Consider the following 26,727-nt stretch of genomic DNA (forward strand, 5'->3'; position numbering starts at 1 on the left):
TGAGACATCCTCCGGCTCCTTAGGCGTGGTCACCTCTGGCCTCAATGGAAGTTACAGATAGGTACCCAGGCGCCAGCTGAGGCACTGGACTTCGTGGCGCTGGTATCCTGACCTCAGGCCCCCGGTATCTCTCCCCAGAATTCCAAGCACTGAACGCACATCCGCCTGCTGGGCTCCCTCGATTTCTTTCCCCCACTCGCCCGTGTTCAGACGCACCTGGGAGCCCCTTCCCCACTTCCTGAAAACCCAGCGACTCCAGCCACAACCTCCAGAACCCCAAACGCTCCGCCCCCAGAAATTCTACCTCACCTTCTCATAACCTGCCCATTCTCCTTCATAATCCTCCAAATCCTCATTTTCCACCCCAAATGTCCGTTCTCAATTGACATCTCTTTGTTCTCCTCGCAATCACCAACTCTCATCTCCAACCAGTGTTCAGTACTCACTCGGAGACACCCCTTCCTTACGCACACACGTATCTACTCCCCAAGCCCAAATGTGCTTCCCGGATTCCAAACTGCCAGGGATCCCCCCCCGAACTCCACCACCACCCCTAATTCTCCACCCAAAGCCCTTCCCCCACCCCCGGCCTTTCCCCCAACCAATCCCCCAAATGCCTCCCCACTATCGCAACTGCCCCTCGTCGCACCCCCTCCTCTCTGTCCCTTCTTCTTATACTCTGCTGCTGCCCAGCTCCCTCGGCCGCCTTCAGCCCCCAGTCGGTGGGCACCGCCCTCCCTACCATGAAAAGTCGGAGGACGCAGGAGTCTCCAAACCCGGACTGTGAGAGGCAGGAAACACCCAGCTCACGCCAGCCCGGGGCGCAGGCGGGGCCGGGGCTGTAACTTCCGTTGTCCGCACCCCACTTCCGCCCCGCAGAGAGCAACGTCTTAAACCGTCCGTTGTGCGCCTAGAGAGCAGTTTTCTTTCCAACCTCCCCGGCCCGAATGGGTGCCAGCTTCTCTTGGATGGCTAGGGCATTTATCCTGCCTCCGCTATTTCAGCTGACAGAGGAGAGGACAAGGTGTGGGGAAGTTTTCCATCCCGGGCGGAGAAGCTCTGCGGAACTGTCATTTTCCGGAACTGGATGCTTGCTTCCTGGCGGAGTTCTGAAAGCAAACACCCCGGGGCAAAATGGCGGTTGTGCCTCGGCTGCTGCCCCGGGTCTGGCAGAACTAGGGTGTTTTGGGCTGAGACAGTGGCAGCTGCGGCCCCGACCCCGAGTGCGGGGACCTCCAGCGAATAAAGGTCGGCCTGCGGGTAGCGAGTGACAACTGGGTTGTCAGTTCTCCGAGTGGTGGGGCGGGGGACTTTGAGAGAGGTGGTTCTAGGGCCGAGTCCTTGACTGGTCAGGTCGGAGGAATAAGTGCTGGGATCTGGCTTGTGTGCTCCAGGGGCTCTCTCCGCGGCCCTTTCCACCTCTTTTCACTTTTGGGACGATAGGCCTTTATAAACGGACTAATGCTGGGTGATTTGTTCCTGTGGTTGTTGATGCCGAGGAAAGACGCCGGGCCCCCGACTCACCTAAACTGGAGTTCGAATACTGTTCGCTCGCTGTGTGACCTTGGGTGAGTTCCCTCATCTCTCTGAGCCTCAGTTTCCTTCTGTGTAAATGGAGTAATTAGCAGGTTTCACAGAAGGTGTGAAATATGTTTTAGTACTGTGCCTGACACCTAGTTCTGAATATAGAAAAATTTGGTCGTAATTTGAGTCCAGCTTAGCCCCACAGGCAACCTTGCATTCTCGGCTTCTCTTTGCTTAGCCATTCTGTGAACGGGGGAGCCCTGGATCTTGTTTGTTTTACTTAGTAATAAATAATTGCTTTGGATATACATGGATTCAGATTCAAAAGCATCCACCTAGATAGTCTGCAGCTTTCAATAAATAATAGCTGTTAGTATGAGTAGTCTCTTTAAGTCCTGTTTCCTATTCTTTAAATAAAAATTAGATTATTGAGGCTGGCCACGGTGGCTCACGCCTGTAATCCTAGCACTTCGGGAGGCCAAGGCGGGCGGATCACCTGTAGTCAGAAGTTCAAGACCAGCGTGGCCAACATGGTGAAGCCCCATCTCTACTAAAAATACAGAAATTAGCCGGGCGTGGTGGCAGGCGCCTGTAATCCGAGCTATTGGGAGGCTGAAGCAGGAGAATCACTTGAACCTGGGAGGTGGAGGTTGCAGTGAGCCGAGTTTGCACAGCTGCACTCCAGCCTGGGCAACAAAGTGAGACTCTGTCTCACAAAAACAAAAGATTATCGACACCTGGTAGAACTGTTGAAAAGACAAGTGGGTTAAATATCTGTACAGTGTCTGATACACTGTCTGCCCAGAACAAATGGTGGTGGTCATTAAACCTGGTGGCCCAGCTTTTCCTACTGTACAGGGAAAATACTCTTGGCTCAGTCAGCAGTTGGTATTTATGGTGCTTCAGCTTTGGAAATACAGAGGTAAGAGAAGAGTCTGAATCCTGTCTCTTAGTTATTACAGTCTTGACTCTGCCACATGCTAATGGTCTAAACTGGACTAGGAGATCATGAGTGATCTTCTCATAGGATTCCTGGTCTTATTAGATGAGATCACTTACAAAGGACTTGACACATAATGGGTACTCATTTACTTTTTTAGATGATCTTGGTTGTCACCAACCTCTTATTTTCTCATCTTTCTACCTATATGATTCTTGTTTCCTTAACTGGATTGCAAGCTTCTTAAGGACAATACAGTAAAGCTCACTTACATGCTACATGCTTTCAGATATCCCTTATTAATATTTTGCCATTTAATCCTAATCACAATGTTGTGATGACTAAGTTGAGGTACAAGAAGGGTAAATGTTGCATTTAATCCTTTTAGCAACCCTAGGACGTAGACACTGTTATTACCTTCGATTTACACGTAAGGAAACTGAGGCCTAGAGAGGATAAGTAACTTGGCCAAATGTTAGATAGAATGAGTACTGAAAAGAACCAAGGCCTGCTTTCTCTGATGCAAGACTTTTTCTGCTGCGCACAGCCTTTTCTTTGATTCTCCATGGCATTTAGCAAAATAAGTACTTAATAAACACTTGATTGTGTGTTTTATTAATTGATTAACTATAGTATACAGTGTGCAGGTGGAGAAGGTGTATAGGAAAGGATGAGAAAAACTGTAAAGTATAGGCTATTATGTGGTATAAACAGAAATCAACCAATAACCTTGAAAGGATGATAATCTCAAGGAAGGGGATAAGAGTAATTTTGTATCCTGGGAGGCCCCCTGGGAGAAGTGAAAGTTTGAAGATTGTCTTACAGTACTTAGGCACAGTTTGCATGCAACTTTGTTTTTCTTTTAGGAAGAGGCTCCCTCTTCCCCTTCTAATTTGATGTACCCTCTACCATTGAGGCACTGTCTGCATGTCATGGAGGGAGCATATCATTGTGCTCATGGCTTAGGCCCTGCTCTTTTGCCGTCCTGAGGAGCTTGAATCTGTTAGTCTAAACAGCAGGGCCAGGAGTTCATAACCCAAGGGACAGGACTGGTGAATCTTAGTGCATTTAAGATAGGAAAAAAGTTAATGGGTGAGAAATGTCAGGCTGCCAGCATTATTTCCTACCCAGAGAACCTTAGTAACTGTCCAGATGGGAGCCTCTGCTGAAGGGTTTTTTTTTTCTTTTTTTAAATCCTTGTGTCTATAAAAAAAATACACCAGTTAGACTTATTGACTATACACTCTACACTGTGTGCTCAAGTACCTCCGTAGGTACTTGATACACATCATCACATTTAGTCCTCATTATCAACCTCTAAGCCAATTAATAGATGAAGATGGAAAGACTCAGGGCCAAGTGCGGTGGCTCACACCTGTAATCCTAACGTTTTGGGAGGCCAAGGCAGGAGGATCTCGAGTCCAGGAGTTTGAGACCACCAGCCTGGGCAACATAGTGAGACCCCCACCTCTACAAAAAATTTAAAAACTAGCCAGATGTGGTGGTGTGCACCTGTGGTCCCAGCTACTTGAGAAGCTGAGGTGGGAGAATCGCTTGAGCCTGGGAGGTAGAAGCTGCAGTGAACCATGATTGCACCACTGCACTCCAGCTTGGATGACGGAGCGAGACCCCGCCTTGAAAAAAAAAAAAAAAAAAAAAAAAAACCTTAGACATTCTCCCTATAGTTATGTGGCAGAGCTAGGGACTGGCTCCAACTCCATGTGACTCCCAAAGCCCGTGTGCCCCTCACTGTGCAGTGCTGCTTTACCATGTGCATTCTGTGGAAAATTCAGAAAATACAAATCAATTAAGGAAAATTTCCCACAATTTCAGTACCTCAGAACAGCCACTGGTAACATGTTGGTATAGTTCATGCTAGTTTTGTATCTGTGTGTGTGTGTGCATTTTTCTTTAGGTAATTGGGATCTTATTGGTCCACAGGCAGCCCTTTATTCACTTCTAAGGCATAAACATTTTTCCATATCATTAAAAATGTCAAACATGCTGATGCATGAGAATGGCATGAACCTGGGAGGTGGAGCTTGCAGTGAGCCGAGATCGTGCCACTGCACTCCTGCCTGGGCGACAGAGCCAGACCCCATCTCAAAAAAAAAAAAATAAGGCACACATGACCGGGCGCAATGGCTCACACCTGTAATCCCAACCGAGATTGGGTGTGGTGGCAGGCACCTGTAATCCCAGCTACTTGGGAGGCTGAGGCAGGAGAATCGCTTGAACCTGGGAGCAGAGGTTGTAGTGAGCTGAAATCACGCCACTGCTCTCCAGCCTCAGCGACAGAGTGAGACTGCCTCAAAAAAAACAAAAAAAAGTCAAATATAATTTTCAATAGCTCTTTAACATTCCATGACCTCTAAGTTATTTTGCTTCTCATCACAGCTTTAATTCAACAACAACTTGGGGATTTATGTTCAACATATTCCCTTTAAACTGTGAGGATTGAAGAGATACAGTATAACATTTAGATGAGACACTAAATAAAGAGGACCCAGTGGTGTTTTTAAAAAACCGTTGGCATTGTAGTTACTACTTTTACTCAGGAAGATATATGATGCCACATCTATAAAATTTAACCCTAAGTTTGGATTTTTTTTTTTTTTTTTCCTGCTTCTGCCAGAAAAAATAACAAGCTTTTCTGAAGTGAGAAGCTGTTCTCGGCCACGAGTCCTGTGCAAGATCACTAATGATTACCTGGCATTTCTGCGACACAGGCAGGTCCTCAGGTGAGATCTCCAGACTTCACTGCTGGGGCAGGAAGAGTAAATGATTCAGAAGATGGCTGCTTTTTCTCTCCAAGCCTTTTACAGGTTAATGCAAAAGTAATTACAACTTAGTGTTTTTTTTAAAAAAAGTTAAAAACCACAATTGCTTTTGCACCAACCTAATACCTTCCCTCCTGTGGTCAGGTGGGCTCTGTTAGTTTGTTTCAAGGATTACTGATGATGATTGACAGACGCGAATCACTGTTGAAAAGGGGTCACAGAGGTCCCTTGATACATTCATGTGGAGGGAGGCTAGCACCAACTTTTTTTTGGTTATAAAAGGGTATTATTTTATTGTCCTTATTAATACTAATAATAGAGCACACTTATTAAATGCCTTTCAGTAATATGTAATTCATCTAATACCTCTAGGAGATAATACTATTATGTCCAATGTTTTAATAATTTTTAAATTTCTTTGTATAGATGTAGGGGGTACAGGTTTCTTATATGCATATATTGTGCAGTGGTGGAGTCTGGGCTTTTAGTGCACCTATCACCCGGATGGTGAACATTGTACCAATAGATAATTGTTCAACCGTTACCCCCATCCCATCTCCCACCTTTTGGAGTCTCCATTGTCTTATTCCACTGTTTGTCCATGTGGGCCCATTGTTTCACTCCCACTTCTAAGTGAAGTCACGCAGTATTTGCCTTTACGTTTCAGAGTTATTTCACTTAGGATAAATGGCCCCTAGTTCCATCCATCTTTTTACTCTGGGTGGTATTTTCGTGTGGGTGCTACTTTGAGTAAAGTAGCCTGGTAGAGAGATTGTTTTCTGGAAGTCGGGCTTTCTGAAAAATTCATTTCAGTGTTTTTAACTGGGCTGATAGTGCGTTTTGTATAGAATGGCAAAGTCATCAAGCATCTAAAAAAATCATCTCAGTATGGGAGCCTCCGTGGGTCAGTGCTATGTGCTTTAGGCTGCTAGCAAAAGCTGTCCCTTTGGGAAAAAACAGTTACTGGTGATTTAGATAAAAACTTAGTATATAATTTAGAGCTTCTCTTCAGAAAAGCATCTGTTAGTGGACAGGACCAGTTCTGCAGTAAAGTCTTTACTGGTCCTTGGCAGGATTAGTAACTGTAAGGACAATGCAATAGGCTGTCCATAAAACCAAATATATTAAATGTCATGGACTGTCTTGCATTCTGAAATGTGTACCTTTTGCTTTGTTAATGTTAAAATGGGCCTTTCTTTGTTGGGTGCTGTCACAAAGTAGGCACTGGTAAATATTTAGTGAATGGATGAATACGATAATGATGACAGGAAATAATCACGTTTGATTTTTCCCTCGAGTCCTTACTTGGCAAAATAAAAGCTGACTTCTCAGTTTTGGTTTCCCAAATACTGTGGCCTATTCCAGAAAATTCAAATATCTGGGAATCTTTGACCTACAGGATACCTGGTTAAGGGTGGGATTGATTCATTCTTTGTTCGTTCGTAAAGCTGGACCTGCCCTTATCCTATGCCAGGTGCTGTTCTCTTCCCTAAGAATGAGATTATTTAATACAGGATGTAGCATCCCTGGTCTTGGTGAATTGCACGAAAGAGCCTGTAGGAGGTTTGGACTTGTGCTGGAGTGCTGTTAGCACTTTGGAGGGTGTTGACAGGTCCTGAGTATCTCTGCTGCCCAGGTCCTGCCCACCCTCTGCTCTTGAGCCTCTTTCTGTATGTGTTTTCCACACAACAATCTACAACACCTACTTGCCCATTTTCCTTGCAGGGTTTGTGCAGGTTTGCAAACATGTTCACCCTGTCTCAGACCTCGAGAGCATGGTTCATCGATAGAGCCCGTCAGGCACGAGAAGAAAGGCTTGTGCAGAAGGAGCGGGAGCGGGCAGCTGTCGTGATCCAGGCCCACGTCCGGAGTTTTCTCTGTCGGAGTCGACTGCAGAGAGATATCAGGTAAGGGCTAGGATCTCCCTAGCACGTGCTTCTCTGGCTCCCAGTGAATGGCAGATACATGAGGTTTTTCTTAAGAGTGCTTGAAAAGCCTTCCAGGTGCTACAAGCTCTTAATTTAGAATGTCTTTTTTTGCCCTTTCCTTTCTAGGAGAGAGATTGATGACTTTTTTAAAGCAGATGACCCTGGGTCCACTAAAAGAAGTGCACTTTGTATTTTTAAGATTGCCAGGAAACTGCTATTCGTATTCAGAATCAAAGAGGATAACGAGGTAAAATGATAATAGCAAACGTGTAATACTTCCATATGTCAGATCTTTTATAATTATTAATATTAACTCAGTTTGTTCTTATAGCAGCTTTATGAACTAGTTACTGTCACCCCCACATCCTGTCCCTTTTGTTTTCTTGGGACCTGTTTTGGAGGGATTATGCCCAGTGCTTTTAGGAATATTTTCACATTGACCATTATAAGCACAAGTTGAACTCAGATGCATGCAAGATCCGGGAAGTTTAGGTAAATGAGTAAAAAAACCATATATGAGATAAAACATAATACAAAATACAAATCATATTAAACAGTAACTGACAGGTAGCAGTGGTAAGGACATCAAAGGAAGTAGCAGGGTCTGTGGCCTGCCCCATCCACGGGGAGCAGCTACTACACAGCTTGGTGGTGGACTCATACTCTGAATTTTTTTTTTTTTTTTTTTTGAGACAAAATCTCGCTCTGTCGCCAGGCTGGAGTGCAGTGGTGCAATCTCGGCTCACTGCCAGTCTTCACCTCCTGGGTTCAAGCAATTCTGCTGCCTCAGCCTCCCAAGTAGCTGGAACTACAGGCATGTGCCACCATGCCCAGCTAATTTTTGTGTTTTTAGTAGAGATGAGGTTTCACCATGTTAGCCAGGATGGTCTCAATCTCTTAACCTCATGATCCACCCACCTTAGCCTCCCAAAATGCTGGGATTACAGGCATGAGCCACTGCACCCAGCCTCTGTTTTTTTTTTTTTTAAAGAGATGCCAAAAATCTGAGTCTTTATGCTCAATGTTCATGCATTCATTCATTTTCTGAGACAGGGTATCACTGTTGCCCAGGCTGGAGTGCAGTAGCACTATCACGGCTCACTATAGTCTTAACCTCCTGAGGCTCAAACGATTCTTCTACCTCAGCCTCCTGAGTAGGTGGGACTGCAGGTGTGTGCCACCACGTGCAGCAAATTTTTGTATTTTTTGTAGAGATAGGATTTTACCATATTGCCCAGGCTGGCCTATTTTTTTTTTTTTTTGAGACGGAGTCTCACTCTGTCGTCCAGGCTGGAGTGCAGTGGCCGAATCCCAGCTCACTGCAAGCTCCGCCTCCTGGGTTTACGCCATTCTCCTGCCTCAGCCTCCCGAGTAGCTGGGACTACAGGCGCCTGCCACCTCGCCTGGCTAGGTTTTTTTTTTGTATTTTTTAGTAGAGACGGGGTTTCACCATGTTAGCCAGGATGGTCTCAATCTCCTGACCTCTTGATCCTCCCGTCTCGGCCTCCCAAAGTGCTGGGATTACAGGCTTGAGCCACCGCGTCCGGCCTGAAATTTTTTAAATATCCTGCAAATCATACAAAGGGTGCCAGTTTGCACCTGAGGGATTAGAATGATCAGCCTAAAAAATATAATCCCAGGAAAGCAGCTAGTTATCTGTAATAGTACTAACAATGCCATTGAGGCATGTCTCCATGTTACCAGCTGTTAGGCGTTCGCTGTTGCTAAGCTTCACATTGTGCCAACCCTCTCTAGGCACTGGGCCCTTGGGAGGAAACAGGACAGGCAAGGTCTGTACGCTCATGGAGCTCATAGCCCAGCAAGAGAGGGAGGATTATGCAGGCAGTGAACACATGATTGCGTAGATGAGGACAGATAAGCTGGAGGAGGTGACCCTCATCTTACAGAGAAGGAAACTGCAGCTCAGTGTGGTAGGGCAGCTGCCCAGTATCACATGGTTTAAGGGCAGATCCAGGATTGGTATAGCCAAAATGGAACCTGTTTTCTATTTCCACTTTTCTTCCTTTTGCATTACAGGATACAAATGATGATACAGCAGCCTTTGGCTGCTGTCTCTGAGGCAAAATCAGTATCCATGGTGCTTAAGAAACGGTAAACTGGAGAGCACAGTTGAGGAGACAGCAGCAGGCCTGCAGGAATCCAAGTCCAGTTGGCCAGATTGATACTGTTTTTTGAAAGAAGCCTCAATTTGGATTTTTATGTGAAATATACCAGTTTCTAAAACATTTCTATAGGGTTCCTCCAGCTCTTGGGCCACCCATTGGAGAACCCTTTAGTCTTTCTGACCTTCAGTGTCCTCATCTGTAGGAAGGAACTGCATGTGATTATGTCTGTGAATCACCTGGCATAATACCTGCACGTGCCAGGTACCCGCCGAAGGCTTGTTTTCACTTTTTGATGGGTTGTGGGAATGTATAACCCCCAGTGTGTCTCTTTTCAGAGATTTGAGAAGTTGTGTCGCAGCATCCTGAGCAGCATGGATGCTGAGAATGAGCCGAAGGTAAGTGGATGGGAGCCGCAGTGTCTCCCACAAGCTCTTAAGGGCCAACCTACTGGACTCTGAAAGTTCCTGTTGAATGTTAGGACCAATTCACACACAAATGCAAATAGGTAGTGGATGGAAAACATTACCAAAGTACAAATGATTCCTTAGTTTCTTCGTGATCCAAGTAGCTACGTTCTGCTCTTGCCACAGCACAGAATAGTAAATTTTCTTACTAGGCTATTTTGTCTTTGGGTTTAGTGTTAAAATAAATCCTGTTTGCAGCTTATTCATCCATTCAGGTCCATTGCTTTGTCTGGCACTGGACCTAACTAATAGGTCCAGTTCCAACAGTTACAGCATATGTGATATGATCTCTATAACAGCCTGTGACATTCCTCTTTTTCCCACCTATAGGTGTGGTATGTGTCCCTGGCTTGTTCTAAGGACCTCACGCTCCTTTGGATTAAACAGATCAAGAGCATTCTGTGGTACTGCTGTGATTTTCTCAAGCAACTCAAGGTAAAAAAAAAAAAGGGGGGGGCAAAACCAGAAACAATAAATATGTCATTTTCACCTGTAGACTTTAGTCTGTATTTTCAGAGTCCCTATCAGTCAGAGTTGCTAGCTGAGCCCCTGTTCTGGAAGAGAGGAATTTTGATGCTGTTATCAATGTGAGCCCTTCTTTGGTGTGTGTTGGACCCTTAACCCGCTTACCACGCCATAGCCTCCATGCCAGGGAATCTGTCACTTTCCTTCCTGTTCATTTAATGTAATCAGTACTTTATGATCTACATTATTATACTAGTCAGGCCTCTTGTTACAAGTACAGAAGACCTACTTGAGCACAGCTAGTATCACCTACCGGTTAAGCAAGAAAGAGAACGTTGTGCTCTAGAATATATTCAGTAACATGGCAGCTGGGGATAAGGAGAGCCAGGGGTTTCTGGATTTTTTTCTCTCATCCCTGCTCCCTTTTGGGGTCACCTCGTCCTTTCCTGCTATAATCATGGCAACCACCAGTTTTGACTTTATAGTCTTATCCTGTCTTGACTAAAGGGAAGAGAGGTCTCCCGACCAGTTCACAAATGCAGGTTTCTTGTAGGTCCAGTGGAATCCTGGGTTCGTCTCTGAACCAGGCAAAGTGGCAAGAGGAATGGGGTACTGTCATTAACCCAGCCTGGTCCTGTGCTCCCCCACCCCCTTCAGTGTTCTGAAAAGGATGGACGGGGTGTGAGCAGACATATACAGGAGCCTTTTCTACTTTGCACATAGGGAAAGGGAGGTTTCAGGGACAGAGGCTTGGCAAGGACACAGGTAGCAGCTCAGTAATGGAACGAAAGTCCCCGGACCACCCACCATGCCAGTAATAATCCATTCCCAGGCATCCCTCTTTGGGTGCTCAGGAATGGCTCTTGCCAATGACACAGCCAAGGCAGTGGCCAGCAGCAAGCCACACCTGGCTTTTCAGGTGAGACATGGCTCAGGGCAGGGTTTCCACACTATGTTGCTTGGAGCCCTGGGAGTCCACCAAGATGACTCAGGGCCAAGTGGGCAGGGTATTTCCCTCCCTGCAGTCTGCCAGGCGGATCCTTGTTTATCTGCTGTCTGTGTGTACATTCCACAACAGGTTGTTCTTTGAGGAGAGGCTCTTCTATTTTGAATAGACAAAAAAAAGTTTATGCAAAGAAATAGACATCAGGAGAAAAAGGGCCCTGACTCTGGAGCCAGGAATATGTGAAATTCAGTCCTGATGCCACTGCTAATTTCCCACATGACCTTGAACAAGCTGCTTCCCCCTCTTACTGTCCATGAGCTTAGGGTTTTGAACTCGGTGGTCTCCAAGGTTGTCTCCAAGGTCCCTTCCAGGTGGACCTGCTATAGGGTCTGTGGGCCTAGAAAGCAGTCAGGCCTTTTGCTTAACTTACACTTGGTGAAACAATGAACTGTCATCAAAATTAGAACAGCAGCCAACATGACATGGAGTGAGTTATGTGCCAGGCACTGTTCGTAGTGCATTGTACGCATTAATCCGTTTATTTCTCACAACAACCCTATGAGGAAAGCAGTGTTATTATTCTGGTTAACAGAGGAGGAAACTGAGGCACAGAGAGGTTAAAAAACTTGCCTAAGCTCACACAGCTAGTAAGTGGTGAAGTCAGAAGGCTGAGCCCAGAGTCCCAGTCATGCTCAATTGCATTTCTGCTCTGTTTCTGCAGAGTTCAGACAGACAGGCAGGCACATGTACATACAGCAAGCCAGCCCTGGTCATCTTGTTTTCTAGGGATTCGCAGTTCTCCATTCCCAGGAATATATGATTCCATGGTCAAGCACTAGAGTGTCAGATTCCTTGTTATTTAACTCCTGAAGTGGTCATTGCCCAAGAGAAAAAGAATGAAGACTGACTTATAATCCTGACTCAGTGATTCCAGGCTGAGTGCCCGTAGAGCACTTGTAAAGTGAACACTTCGCTGTCTGGAATCAGAGGACCTATGTCTTAAATCTTGCTGTGTTTATTGTTTCCAGCCTGAAATCCTGCAAGACTCCCGACTCATCACCCTGTACCTCACGATGCTTGTCACCTTCACAGACACTTCAACGTGGAAAATTCTTCGGGGAAAAGGTCTGTGGGACTTGCTTCAAAATATTCTGTAACGAACATTTCCACAGAGAGTTCAGGGACCTTTTTTCCTTTGTAAGAAACATTTTTTGCCACCACAAGCCTCAGGGAAGGCCCTGAGACCATACCAATGAGGATGCCCTTGGCACTGACCATCAGACTGCGTCACAGTATCCAGAATCCATTCAGCATTGTGTGTTGTACTCTACCCTTCTTTGAATTTACATTTAAAGGCATGGTTCTTCTGATCTTAATTTTTATAATTCCTACAATGCCTTAGCCTCCAAGTGATAACATTCACTTAAGCCTTGTCATTTTACTTGGAAAATCATTAGGTTGTGAATAATTCTATTTTGCCCGTAAAATTTGTATTATAAACTGCCTCCTTTCCTGGTAAGTGTCCTTAGCCCCATGTGTTTCATCTGGTCATTTCATTCATCTGTTCAACAAGTAGCCCGTATGTGCCAGATGCCGCGAGGCGCTGAAGAGGCAGAGATAAGCAAAACAGAAAGGGGCATTGCCCTCCGGGGACTTTAGGTGCTCCCTTCCTCACAGAACTTAATGAGGAAAACAGGCGTGTTTCCTATAAGGAAAACAGGCATTAAATAGACGTCGCTCATAGATATAAAATGACAATAATGTGTTAAGTGCTTGGAAGGAAGCCTGCAAGAGAAATGAGAGTGTCTAGTAGGGTGGGGAGGCCTTGCTTGGTCTGGGGCTCTAGCTTTCCTGAAGAAGTGGTATGTGAGCTGAGAGCTGGAGAGAGAGCTAGGATTCACAGAGTGAAGAGCGGGGATGAAACAGAAAGCAGGGGAAACTATGCAAAGGCTCCAGGTCAGCAAGGAGGGTTTATTTCAGGCATGACCCTGGCCTCTTGGAGGGAACCCAAAAATTGTTGAGTTCTGGGCCCTGCCCAGAAGCTTATGTCCCACTGAGGAGAGGAGGCATCCCTCCAGAGAAGACAGTGCTAGGTCCTAGGAGAGAATTAGAAAAGGTGCTACAGGAGCTCAGAGGCCAGAGATGTCACTTCTGGCTAGGGGTGTGACGGGACCCATCAATCAAGAGGTGACACTTGCGCCAGGCCTTCCAGGAGGGATAGAGTTCCAGATACGCATTGCCTCCCTGTACTCTGGCACCAGGCCTAAGGGAAAAGGAGGGCAAGCCAGGGGCATCTCATTTCTTAGGGCCTTGGGTATGGGACACAATTTCCTGTCCCACATCAACAGTCACATTATGGCAAGAGATTTTTTTGTTCTCACTGTTTTCTTTGTTTAGGTGAAAGTCTTCGACCAGCGATGAACCACATTTGTGCAAATATAATGGGACATCTCAACCAGCATGGATTTTATTCTGTGCTGCAGGTCTGTGACCCCTGCCCCCCAATGTGCAACTTCCCCACTCTCCAACACCTGCAGCTGTATTTTTACATTTGCGTTCAGCATACCTGGTGCCCTCCTCAGAAACGCTTTTCATAGGAAGAGCTTGATGCCTGCTGTCCTCTTCTTCCTTCCCCTGCCTTGTCTCACTTGCAGGTCAGGTAAAGGGAGGACAGTGGTGCTGGGATCCCCTGAATGCTCTACGTTTTTGACTGCGAGGGTAATCCAGTCTTTTGACATTTAAACTCTGGAAGGAGACCTCAGGGCTTGTTCCCTCAGATTCCTTCTTGGTTGATGTCTAGAATCGTATTTCTAGCTCTGTGTCCTCAAACAGCCCTTTCCACTTCGTACCTTGTTGTGCCAGATCATACCTGTAGGGAATCGTTAAGAAAGCCTGATTGCTGTTTAAAGGCACTATGGAATTCTTGAGTTTGAGAAGTAATGTTGATTTTGCCCTTCCTTCTACCTAGCACTGTGATGGGCTGTTTCCTGGTTTGGTTTCACATGCTTCTCACAACAACCCTGTGAGGTGGTCTGTTGGCAGAAGCTGGTATGACTGGCAGTTGTCTCACTAGAGGAAACTTCTACTTCACACCGTAATTGAACGGCTTCTAAAATAATATGGTGTCTTTAAATTTTAAGTCTGGCATTATTTTTATTAGCTTTTTTTATTAACTTTATTATTAAAGAATTTCTAACCATAATATTTAAAGTAGAGAAAGAGTGGTAGAGTTAACCTCATTACCCAATACTTTCTTCCCTTTCCTTTTGTAAAAACACTGCATACGGTTTTTTTTTTTTTTTTTTTTTTTAAGAGACAGGTTGCTCTGTCACCCAGGCTGGCCTCAAGGAATCCTCCTGCCTGGCTTACAGTAGTTTTTTTATCTGAAGGACTCATTTTAGTTTTTTGCTTTTTTATGTACAAATGAATATAAAGTTGGTATCATCCTCTGACCAATTAAAACATTCTTTTCAGGTATTGTTAACCCGTGGCCTGGCAAGACCCCGTCCTTGTCTATCCAAAGGCACTTTAACAGCAGCCTTTTCTCTAGCATTGCGGTGAGTAAGAAACCATAGCTGAGGTGTTGGCATGTTCCTGAATGCTTCCTCCTCTTGGTTTTTCTTTCTCTCGTTACTGGTATTAGGTATAGACTTGCCCACTTTGTCAGAATTTGAGGGAAACGTTGTTCTTAATGAAAGTGAACACATTTGTGACTGCTCAAACTTTTTCTTAATCTTCAGTCTTGAATATTTCTTAATCTTCAGCCCTGAATATTATTGCAGTGTGATCTTTGGAAACTATTCAAAATGAATTTCTTTTATCTAAAAGAGACCAAAATGCAATCATTTTTCCTTTTGAAGTTTTAATTGGCAAAACAAAAAATCTAAGAGCCAGAAGAAGCCCAACAAACGGCAGGGTGAGAGGATTAAGGAAGTAATGTGAACATGCATGTGAAATGTTAGAATTTGGAGGACCAGAGAAGAGGTAATATTTGCCTTCACTTAGTTTAGAGATGTCAAGTACTGAAGAAGCTAAGTAATTCCTTATGGAAATTATACCTGCAATTCTGAGAATTGCCAAATGTAAAACACCATGCTTATTCATAGGTGCAGAACATGTTTAAACTGTCGAGGGGAACACTAGCTTGGGGAGATGTTCATAATCCTGGAAGAGTGTCATGGTGGAACCAGCTTGGTGAAAGCTGCTGCTCTGCCCCCATCTGTGGATCTACAGTACACCTTCATGCTGAGAGCTCTGAGAAGTCCTGCTATGCTAGCTGGACCCCATGGGCTTATTTAACCCGGGGTTGGCCCAAACATATCTGAGCATGGAATACCTCTGCCTTGTTTTTTGATGCCGTTGATATCCCATGAAATCATTTTTCATGGAAAACCTATTTGAAAAATGATGGGCTAGAGCATGGGTTGGCCAAATTTTCTAGGAAGAGCTGGATAAATATTTTCAGCTCTATGGGCCATACAGCCTCTGTCACAACCACTCTGCCATTGCATCTTGAAAGCAGCCGTAGATTGTACAGACACAAATGAGCATGACTGTGTTCCAGTAAAACTTTATTTACAGAAATAGGCCATAGTTTATAAAACGCCTGGTCTAGACTGTGCTTTCCGCTAACCACTAACCAGAGGGGGCTGTTTAAATTATTTAAACTAATATATCCAAAATGTTATTTTTACATGTAATCAATATTTTAAAATTATTTTAATTAAAATTAAATAGCGTGTTACATTTTTCTCTTCATGCCAAGTCTTCAAAACTGGTATGTACTTAGAGCACGTCTGAATTTGGACCAGCCACATTTTTAAGTGCTCAGTAGCCACGTGTAGCCAGTGGCTACCACATTAGACCGCATGCTTCTAGAGGCTAGACCCTTACACAGAAGAACGGGATGTAACCAGTTATGCTATCATTAGTTACGGAAGTAGAGCTAATTATCTAATAGACAATTGTGCCTTCATTTCATACTTTTAGAGAAGTTATGTGAGTTGTATTTAATGAGCCCTAATGTCTAGATACAAACAGGTTTTCCCAGAAGCCTAAGAAACAGATTCACTGCAACTGTCCCTACCCAAGTCACCTTGTGGGGCAGCTCATTCCAGCAGCATTGCCCGCTGTCCTCTGGCAGACACAGTGAAGGTTAGCACACTGAGGCCTGAACTCTCACAGTCAGGAGCAGCTCTGCCTCCCCCTCCACCTCCAGAGACACAAGCTCTAGGAGCACCTCACTTTTCTTTCCTGTCCAGCATCCCTCCCCTGCCCCCGGTGTGGTTGTAATTCACATGTAATTCACCAGCATGCTCACATCCAGTCATTCTACCACACTTAAATTCTCCTTTAAGAATATAACCAGCAGCCATCCTTGTAGTTTTTCTTCTCTGTATGTATTAGATTCCACTGTATCACTTGTTAAGGCCAGGCTACTCTAAAGCCTTTTTCCCAAATAGTACTTTTCCCCTCTGAATGTTTGTGTATAATTGAACACAATCAGGACCTTTTAAAATAAGATATCAGTGGTTTCATCATACAGAAATATAGTGAAAGTCTATAAAATCGTCAGTGGTGTGCCAAGACATGATCACTAAATCCTGAAATATGAATAGCTAACATTTATGGGCCACACGTTGTTCTAAAACTTTTACACATGTTAACTGACTCCTCACCACATTCTCTTATCTCCGTTTTATTTATTTATTTGTGAGACAGGGTTGCGCTTTGCCATCAAGGGTGGAATGCAGTGGCATGATTAGAGCTCACTGCAGCCTCAAACTCCTGGGCTCAAGCCATCCTCCCACCTCAGCCTCCCATGTAGCTAGGGCTACAGGCACATGCCCAGCTAATTTTTTTATTTTTAAAATTTTTGTAGAGATGGGGTCTCACAATATTGCCCAGACTGCTCTCAAACTCCTGGCCTCAAGTGATCCTCACGCCTCAGCCTCTCAAAAAGTGCTGGGATTATAGGAGTGAGCTACCACACGTGGCTTTTCTCCATTTTATAGATGAGGAAGCTAAGGCCCAGAGAAGTTAAACCGTTTGCTCTTGGTCACACAGCAGGAGTGGCCAGGCCAGAAACTAAACCCAGGTTATTTAACTCCAGAGCTCATACTCTTTCTTCTTACTCTTTGTACTTGCCTCACATGTTGGACACATTTTTGTATTCTAAGAATAATATATTTTATTTTAGTAAATAGCACGTGGGAACCTTCCCAGACTTGCCCTGTTCCTCACACTGCCATGGCATTGATTATCTGGACCCCTAGTTTGCCCAGGCACCTAGTCATGTGCCCACTAGCCCTGGCTTCTGTTTTTCCCCGTATGCCTGCCCAGCTCCCTGGTTGTACTCTGAGCTCTCTGTTAGCAGGGACTGTACGTCAGTCCTACCTCTTTTGTTTATCCTCCCCACCCCCCCAACCATGTCTAGCCCTGTTAAACATTCGACTAAGCAGTCCACTTACAGACTTTGTCACCCAGGGGTACTTAAATGCAGCAGCTACAGGTGGGCTAAAGAAAGATTCTGTTGACTTCATGCTGGGAAAATCGGTAATAAGAAATTGAGGGAGATGTAGGAGTGTTTGCAGTGTCTGTGGTTTTTGAGTCTGGCCTCATGCAGACTCAACAGATCACACCCCTCCAAACATTGAGGCAGCCCTGCAGTCCTATAATGCTTCCACTGATAGTCGCTCCCAGTCAGTCAGGCCAAGTTACTTAGGGATATGGCCCAGGATGGAATCCACAGGTTTCTGTGAGAACCGCCAGAGAATGCTACAGCTCTTTGTGCCCTTGAAACGATGCAGTCCCTTCCTTGCAAATGCGAAGTGACTGGTTGTAGTTTCAGCAGCATTCTTTGTGGTTTGCTTTTCTTCTGTTTAGGGAATTGTGTTATTCTGTTTTAAACTTCTTTCTAACATGCAGAAAATAACATGGTTCTCTTTTCGTGTGCCCCACTCAGATCAGAGAGGTTAGCTCGGTTAGTTAGCCTCATCTAGACAAGTGGTGAACATAGGTACTGATATTTTCAACATTTCAGCCTCATAAAATGTCCTTGTTCCCAAAATGGTACTCTTGAAAGTGAAAGTGTATAGTGTGAATTCTGAGAGCCTAAATACCACTGACACCTCTGCTCATTGCTGTTGGAGCACGTTAGCTAGAAGAAACCTTTTTTCCCTCTGTAAGTTGTTCTCTTACCTTTTTTTCTGCATGACCTCTGAGTGATTTTTTAAAGTAACTTTATTGAAGTCTAATTCACATCTCATACACTTTATTCATTTAAAGCATACCATTCCCTGGCGTTTAGTATGTTCACAGAGTTGTGCAACCATCACCTGCTGAGACCAACTTGGTCGGGGAGACCCTAACCCAGCAGTGCTAGAGGAATTAAAGACACAGAGAAATATAGAGGTGTGGAGTGGGAAATCAGGGATCTCTCAGCCTTCGGAGCTGAGAGCCTCGAACAGAGATTTACCCACGAACAGAGATTTACCCACGTATTTATTGACAGCAAGCCAGTGATAAGCATTGTTTCTATAGATTATAGATTAACTAAAAGTATTCCTTAGAGGGGAAACAAAGGTATGGGCTGAAATAAAGGGATGGGTTGGGCTAGTTATCTGCAGCAGGATCATGTCCTTAAGGCACAGATCGCTCATGCTATTGTTTGTGGTTTAAGAATGCCTTTAAATGGTTTTCCCGCCCTGGGTGGGCCAGGTGTTCCTTGCCCTCATTCTGGTAAACCTACAGTCTTCCAGCCGTGAGTGTCATGGCCATCACAAACATGTCACAGTGCTGTAGAGATTTTGTTTATGGCCAGTTTTGGGGCCAGTTTATGGCCAGATTTTGGGGGCCTATTCCCAACCATCACCACAATCTAATTCCATTAATATTTTATCACCCTGAAAAGAAACCTAATACCCATTAGCAGTCACTCCTTTTTCCCCTCTCCCCAGAACCCCTGGCAACAACTAATCTACTTTCTATCTCTTTGGATTTGCCTGTTCTGGACATCTCACATAAATGGAATCATATAATATGTGGTCTTTTGCTACTGGCTTTTTTCACTTTGCATATTATAATCGGAGTTCATCCATGTCGTAGCATGGATTAGTACTTCATGCATTTTTATGGCCAAATAATATTCCATTATATGGATATACCACATTTGAGTTGTTTCTGCTTTTTGACTGTTATAAATGATACTGCTATGAACATTTATGTACAAGTTTTTGTGTAGACATATGTTTTCATTTCTCTTGGGCATATTCCTAGGAGTAGACTTACCTGGGTTATGTGGTAACTCCATGCTTAACCTTTTGAAGAATTGCCAAATTGTTTTCGAAAACACCTGCACTATTTTACATTTCCAGCAGTAGTATGTGAGGGCTCCAGTTTCTCCACATCCTTGTCAACACTTGTTATCTGTCTTTTTTATTTAGCCATCCCAGTGGGTGTACAGGGATGTCTCACTGTCATTTTGATTTACAACTCCCTGTGATGTACTAGCTAGTGATGTTGAATATCTTTTCATGTATTTATTAACCGTTTGTCTATCTTCCTTGGAGAAATGTATGTTTAGATCCTTCGTCCACTTTTTAATTGGATGTTTCATCTTTTATGAGAGTTGTGAGTTCTTTATGTGCTCTAGATACAAGTCCCTTTTCAGAAAAGTGATCTGCAGCTGTTTCCTTCCATTCAATGGGTTGTCTTTTCACTTTTTTGATAGTGTCTTTTGAATCACAAAAGTTTTAAACTTTGAAGAAGCACAGCTTACCTATTTTTTTCTTTTGACACTTGTGCTTTTAGTGTGATGTCTCAGAAATCATTGCCTAACCTGAAATCTCAAAGTTGTGTTTTCTTCTAAGAATTTTATAGTTTTAGTTATGAAGCTAGCATTTAGGTCTGTGGCTCATTTCATTATTTTTTATGTATGGTGTGGGATAGGGATCATTATTTAATAGTATTTATCTTTTTTTGATTATGGAAGCAATACATACTTATTATAGAAAACCTAGATAAAGCAGAAAAACATAAAAAAGAAAAAAATTTCTCATGATTCTACAACCAGAGATACATTGTTGACTTTATCTGTCACCTCAATCTTTTAAAAATGTATCTATATTTGTGTGTATATTTCAAAACATTATATCTATATATGCTTATATATAGTATATATACTATATGTATACTATATATGTATATATTGTGTGTCTATAGTGCATATATACTTTTAAATACACTGCTTAACTGAAGTATGAGTTATTAGTGAGTTGTCACAGAGTGAACACACCTGGGTAAGCACCACCCAATAGAGAAATCGATTATACCAGCACTCCAAAACCCCCTTTTTTCCCTCCCTCCCCATCACAAACTCCTTCCTCTTCCATGTATGTAGTTTTTCATCCTACCTTTTTTAAAAGTCGATTATAGCATGAGCATTCTCTCATGTCAGTAAAATTTCAAAACTGGTTTTTCATAGCTGCACAGGCTGGCATCAGCAACTGTACCATCACTGACTTGCCCATTTCCCTAGTGTGTGTCCCCAGTTTCAGCCTTAATTTTCTCAGAAATCCCATGCAGAATAATTTCTAGGGATTTGAGCACGTTGGTGGGGTTGTGCTTTTGTTCTGGATGCACACGGAGACCCTGTCTGAATGAGCGGATCTGTCTGTGTCTAGCCCTGTGATTGCTGCACAGTTCTCAGACAATCTGATTCGGCCATTCCTCATCCACATCATGTCTGTGCCTGCTCTGGTGACTCATCTCAGCACAGTGACCCCTGAGGTAAGCAGGCTCTGTGAGTTCCCCGCGAAAACCCAATTGTGTTTTTGCTTTTCTTCTTAGACATCAGAAAGTAAAATGGCTTCTCTGCTTATTTCCACACCTCCCTTTAATTGTTCTTTGGGACCAGTGGCCATGATAGACACACTTGTGTTAGTAGCCCAAAGAAGTGGGTTCTCATCTGTCCATTTTCTTCTTGGTGTTTACTAGCACATCCTGCATAACCAGGGGTGATCTGCAAGTGATCAGGTTCACTCTGTATAGGAAACTGTTCCTGGCAGTTTCCGATTTAACGGTCTGCCGTTGTTTGCAGCGCCTCACTGTTTTAGAATCCCATGACATGCTTCGTAAATTCATCATGTTTTTAAGAGACGAAGATCGATGCCGTGATGTATGTGAAAGTTTAGAAGGATGCCATACGCTTTGTCTAATGAGTGAGTATCCGTGGCTGGAACTTGACTGTATCCTGGCCATCAGGGAAAGCCCAAGTGTTTTGCCTGTCACTATTCTAGAGATTTGGTTGTTTTTTGTAACAGTTGGAAGTACTTACAATAAAAAACACATATTTAGATAGACAGTTAAAATAGACATGTAAATTAAAATCACATGGAAAGCCTGGTAAACTAGTTAAGTGACTGTTAATGAGCATTAGATGTCAGCCTTTAGCTTCCTGGCAGTCAAGGAAAAAGTGGAAATGCGGTGAATTGCCTGGATAATTCTCATCTCAAGGGAGAAGGGAGGGAGTAGTTAGGTGGGGCTTATATCAGAGCAATGCCTTCATTACCTGTTTTACAGTGTTTTCATTGTAGCTGGAAGAAAGGATTTGTTAATAGAAGCATTTGAGGCAGAGGCACAAAATTCTCCTTGCCTACATTTATTTTAGATAGGAAAAACTGTTTTTTGTTTTGTTTTGTTTTGTTTGAAGACAGGGTCTCACTCTGTCACACAGGCTGGAGTGCAGTGGCACAGTCATGGCTCACTGCATCCTAGACTTCCCAGGCTTAGGTGATGTCCCACCTCAGCCTCCTGAGTAGCTGGGACTACAAGCGCACACTACCATGACCGACTAATTTTTGTATTTTTAGTGGAGACAGGGTTTTTCACCACATTGCCCAGACTAGTCTCAAACTCCTGGGCTTGAGCAATCCACACGCCTCAGCCTGTGGGATTACAGACTTGAGATAAAAACTTCCCTGGGGCCAAATTTCATGAGGAGTTTATGGTGTGAGTGTTCACTTGAGTGATGTTGACTAACTGGTGAATGTTGAATAACAGCGACTTCCCAGGACATTCAGATATTCTTCAAAGGTCATTTCTTATGTTGACCCTTGATTTTTAAGCATTAATATAATATTAAAATGTAATACTAACTAAATATCATTTACCTCTGTGTGCCTGACATTTTACCTGCTACTTCATCCTCATATGAACAGTAGGGATCATCAGTCCCATCTTACAAATGAAGAAACAAGTTTGAGACATGGGTTGACAGCCACAGCGCACCTTGTCTGTGGCAGAACCAGGATTTGAAGTCAGCTCGGCCTGTTTCTTGCCTTTGCACCACATAGCAGCCTCCAGCACTGACAGGTGCCCCTTATGTGGAAATGTCTTCCTGCACATGGGATGTGGCCGCCTGAGCCACAGACAGGAAACAGGGCCGGGAGGCACCAAAGTGTTTGGGCCCATCACACTCAGCCTTCACTCTCTCTCTAGGCAACCTCCTACACTTGGGCTCCCTCAGCCCCAAAGTGTTAGAGGAGGAGACAGATGGGTTCGTGAGTTTGCTCACCCAGATGCTGTGCTACTGTCAGAAGTACGTGTCCCAGAAGAAGTCCAACCTGACCCACTGGCATCCTGTCCTTGGCTGGTTCTCCCAATCTGTGGATTATGGGTGAGTCCCAGATACAAATCACTGTCTTTCCTGCCTCTCTCCCACCATCTTCTTCTTCTTTCTTTGTTTCTTCCAGCTTGTGGTGTTTTGTTTCTTATTACAAAAATAATACGTATTCATTATATATTAATAAATTGTGAATAAGAACAAAAGAGGATAAAAACCAGACCATTATCCTGTAAACCAAAGATAACTTGAGTGAACATCTTGTCAGTTTTCCTATCTAGAAATACTGATCGTTTTTTACAAAATTGAAATCATACTATTTTGTGTTTTGTTCCTTCCATTCAGTTATGGACCTTATCGATGTTTTTTCTTCTTCACTGTCACTTTTATTGATTGACTAGACTGCCATGTTTTGGAGATGCTAAAACAAGACAAATGATTCAAAGGGAATAGAAATCACCCAAAATCCTTTTCAAGAGGTGGAATATAAATTTTTAAAAGTTTAATTACGAACTTAAAAACATGAGAAACACTAGACTAGAAGAAGGGAGATCAAGTAAGGCGCAGCTTCACGAATTTGAAACATCTACCTGAGCTGAGAGAAAGTGGTTTCTGGAGAGAAACCAGCTCTGCTGCGCACCTGTTTTCTTGTTCACGTATCTGCTCAAGGCACGGGGTGCCTGGCAGCAGAAAACTAAAGGCCAGGGGAGGAAATCCCCAAATTTGCTCTTTTTTGTAACTGAGTGACATCCCTGGGTCCTATCTAGTTAAAAAAGACTCATTGCTGGGGAACAGCCTGCCCCAGCGTGACACCCCAGCCTGAAGAGGATGGGGTGGAGGTGCTGAGAGTCAGGAGGCTGTGGGAGGTAAGCGAAGCAGAGCAGCACCTTTGCAGGCAGCCTGCTCTCCGCTCCACTTCCTCTTCTTGGAGGGACTTGGATGACTTGTTTTGCCTCGCTTTCCTCATCTGAAACCTGGGGATAATTTTCACCGTCCCTTTGATAGGGCTTTCTAGAAGGATTGAATGAGATAATGCATGTAAATCACCTATCAGCAGGCCTGGCCGTGCTCAGGGTTGGTGGCTATTAACAATATGATGATCAATGTGGGAACCAGTAGGGAGGGGTGTCACCTCATCTTGTTGAGCAGGATTCCAGGAATTTGAGGGATGCTGAATGCAGTGTGGAGTCAGGCAAGGAGACCCTGGAAGGCAAGGAAACACTGAGGAGGCTGCTGAGTCATCTCCATTTGGCCTCCCACCACCTGCAGGCCAGCTGTGAGGAGGGAGGCCGTGCAGTCGGTACAAGATTGTTTTTGTCACCTGGGTGGTAGCAAGTGTCTTCAAGAAGAGTGTGACTCATGGAGCCTGGGGACCTGGGGAAAGCAGACAAGATGAAGAGTCAATGCTCTTGACATACCAGACCCTCAGCAATGATTTGTTAGTTTCACTTTTTATTTTTGTAATCTTCTTTGCCATGTTGAGTGCCAGGTCCTAGCTCCAGCTCCCAGAGGAAAGCTGTTAGGAGCTGTGTGGGCTGGCCCTGGCCCTGTATCAGATGAAATTGACAGACCAGGTCTCCTCTGCTCTCTCCTAGCCTTAACGAGTCAATGCACTTGATCACCAAACAGCTGCAGTTCCTGTGGGGGGTGCCTCTGATCCGGATCTTCTTCTGTGACATCCTGAGCAAGAAGCTGCTAGAGAGCCAGGAGCCAGCCCATGCGCAGCCAGCATCCCCCCAGAATGTGCTCCCAGTGAAGAGTGAGTGGTGGGAGCAGGCCCGACCCTGTCGCTCCGCTTGGCTAAAGTGCAGCTCCTGTTTCTTCCTGTGTGGATGTTCCACTGTGTTTGTGGGATGCTCTTTGTTTTTGTTGTTGTTCTTGTTGTTAGAGACAGAGTCTCACTGTATCACCCAGGCTGCAGTGCAGTGGCACAATCATAGCTCACTACAGCATCTAACTCCTAGGCTCAGGTGATCCTCCCACATCAGCCTCCCAAGTATAATAGCTGGGACTATAGGCGTGTACTGCCATGCCTGGCTAATTTTTTTTTTTTTCTTTTGTAGAGATGGGGGCCTTGCCTTGTTGCCCAGGTTTGTGTCCAATTCCTGACCTCAAGCAATCCGCCCACCTCAGCCTCCCAAAGTGCTGGGATGACATACATGAGCCACCACACCTGGCCTCTAGCTTGTTCCACAACAATTTTGAGGCTTGTTAAGTTACTAAGTTCATATATAGCAAAACAAAAAACCCATAGGAATAGAAAACAAGGATTGGGGAAATAGAAATACGTGAACACAATCAAGATTGGGTCATAAAAGCATATCCACACACATATGTTCCATTAGGGCCACTGTGGCTACCCGTGAACTTCAGTTTGGCGGTGAACGAACGTGAAATGTTTCAGAAACCAACATGAAAAGGGATCTGTGGATGCTTTCTTCTAATTTCTTAGAAGTAGAGCTTTTCTGAGTTCTTAAGAAAATTAATCTCCCATGTGGGACTCCTTATAAAGGAGCCACTCACTGAACCACAGGCGGGGCTAGCACTTCAGTGGCTTTCCTGTCGCAGGGTCAGTAATGGGTTCCATGGGAAGGTTCTTGTTGCACACTCATAAAAAGTTATGGAAAGGCCACTAACGCATAATTTGACAGAGTTACCCGCCTGTGGTGGGTTTTCAGGTTCAGGGTGTCTGTTCTTCTGCTACTCAGTGTGTTGCAAAACTCTGTCTCTTAGCTAGCAGTAAGCATGGACTCAGCAAATGTAACTCCAGCAGGATATCAATGGGAAGATTGAAAACAAAGGTAGAATATCATTCAAAACCAGGTGTCAGAACTAGAGGTGGTCATGCCTTACTTCCTTCTAAAGGCACAGAAAATAGAGATGTAGCCAGGGCCCCTGCCTTTGCCCCTCTTCCCCTAATGTAGTCCTCTGAATTTTTACCATTGTGGGTTTTGAAATTTGGTGATTTCCAGTGTAAGAATCCTATGTGAGATCTGAATATGCCTAGCTTATTCTGAGAAATTTTTGGGTATTCAGAAGAGATCTTTGGATTACACCTAAAAACCTGTTGTTAATGTTTTTCTAATTTATCCCAAAGAAATGCCTTAAATTGAGTGAGTTGCCCCACTGTCTGGCCTGGCTGTGCGTTTAGAGCTCTATTGAAATGCTCTTCCTTTTCCAGGGTGGGATTTGGCAGCTGGCTGAGCTGCTGCTCACATGTCTTCTTTTCTCCATGCCAGGTCTCCTAAAGCGTGCTTTTCAAAAGTCGGCATCAGTCCGGAATATTCTCAGGCCTGTTGGGGGTAAACGGGTCGACTCTGCAGAAGTCCAAAAGGTTTGCAACATCTGTGTCCTCTACCAGACCTCGCTGACAACTCTCACACAGATCCGGCTGCAGATACTCACAGGTTCGCAGTCCCCAAGGCATCTTCTACACCTCTCACATTTGGCAGTTCGTCTTAACAAAAGTTGATGTTTTTTTCTGGCTTTTTTGACTCAGAAAATAGATTCTGAAGGAGGGTGTTTTTTGAGCTATTCCTCTTAGAAATTGATCCACCTCAGTTAAATTGCTCATGCTAACCTCAGTCATGAGCACTTCCATCTCATTCCTGTTTTGTGACTCTTATTTTAATTATGAAGTACAATTTACTTTTAAAAAGTTTTTATGAGACGGGCGGATCACGAGGTCAGGAGATCGAGACCATCCTGGGTAACACTGTGAAACCCCGTCTCTACTAAAAAAAAAATACAAAAAACTAGCCGGGCGAGGTGGTGGGCGCCTGTAGTCCCAGCTACTCGGGAGGCTGAGGCAGGAGAATGGCGTAAACCTGGGAGGCGGAGCTTGCAGTGAGCTGAGATCCGGCCACTGCACTCCAGCCTGGGGAACAGAGCGAGACTCCGTCTCAAAAAAAAAAAAAAAAAAAAAAAAAAA

The 26,727-nt window shown here is 44.3% G+C and overlaps 2 protein-coding genes across 8 annotated transcripts in view; one reads left to right on the forward strand and one right to left on the reverse strand.

The window, feature by feature from the left end:
* KCTD10 (potassium channel tetramerization domain containing 10) overlaps positions 1-851 on the reverse strand; it is a 28,825-nt gene extending 27,974 nt beyond the window's left edge. For 2 of the 4 annotated variants that reach the window (XM_023200053.3, XM_023200009.3), the window contains exon 1: positions 743-851. In XM_023200053.3, the coding sequence (XP_023055821.1) occupies positions 743-745 (3 nt within the window). In that variant the 5' untranslated portion in view covers positions 746-851. Of the gene's footprint in view, positions 1-649 lie in introns of all 4 variants that reach the window. The other 2 variants (XM_023199960.2, XM_023199918.2) reach the window with 1 other exon arrangement.
* Positions 852-1,044: 193 nt separating this feature from the next.
* UBE3B (ubiquitin protein ligase E3B) overlaps positions 1,045-26,727 on the forward strand; it is a 59,611-nt gene continuing 33,928 nt past the window's right edge. The window contains exons 1-14 of one of the 4 annotated variants that reach the window (XM_023199709.2): positions 1,046-1,568; positions 5,100-5,205; positions 6,970-7,151; positions 7,299-7,419; positions 9,634-9,693; positions 10,093-10,197; positions 12,202-12,298; positions 13,571-13,656; positions 14,648-14,730; positions 20,857-20,962; positions 21,273-21,393; positions 22,673-22,850; positions 24,392-24,555; positions 26,036-26,203. In XM_023199709.2, coding sequence (XP_023055477.2) covers positions 6,991-7,151; positions 7,299-7,419; positions 9,634-9,693; positions 10,093-10,197; positions 12,202-12,298; positions 13,571-13,656; positions 14,648-14,730; positions 20,857-20,962; positions 21,273-21,393; positions 22,673-22,850; positions 24,392-24,555; positions 26,036-26,203 — 1,450 coding nt within the window. In that variant the 5' untranslated portion in view covers positions 1,046-1,568; positions 5,100-5,205; positions 6,970-6,990. Of the gene's footprint in view, positions 1,569-5,099; positions 5,206-6,969; positions 7,152-7,296; positions 7,420-9,209; positions 9,694-10,092; positions 10,198-12,201; positions 12,299-13,570; positions 13,657-14,647; positions 14,731-20,856; positions 20,963-21,272; positions 21,394-22,672; positions 22,851-24,391; positions 24,556-26,035; positions 26,204-26,727 lie in introns of those variants that run through there. The other 3 variants (XR_002728690.2, XM_023199765.2, XM_023199802.2) reach the window with 3 other exon arrangements.

This window comes from Piliocolobus tephrosceles, chromosome 10 (assembly GCF_002776525.5).
Source record: "Piliocolobus tephrosceles isolate RC106 chromosome 10, ASM277652v3, whole genome shotgun sequence".
Lineage (NCBI taxonomy): Eukaryota > Metazoa > Chordata > Mammalia > Primates > Cercopithecidae > Piliocolobus > Piliocolobus tephrosceles.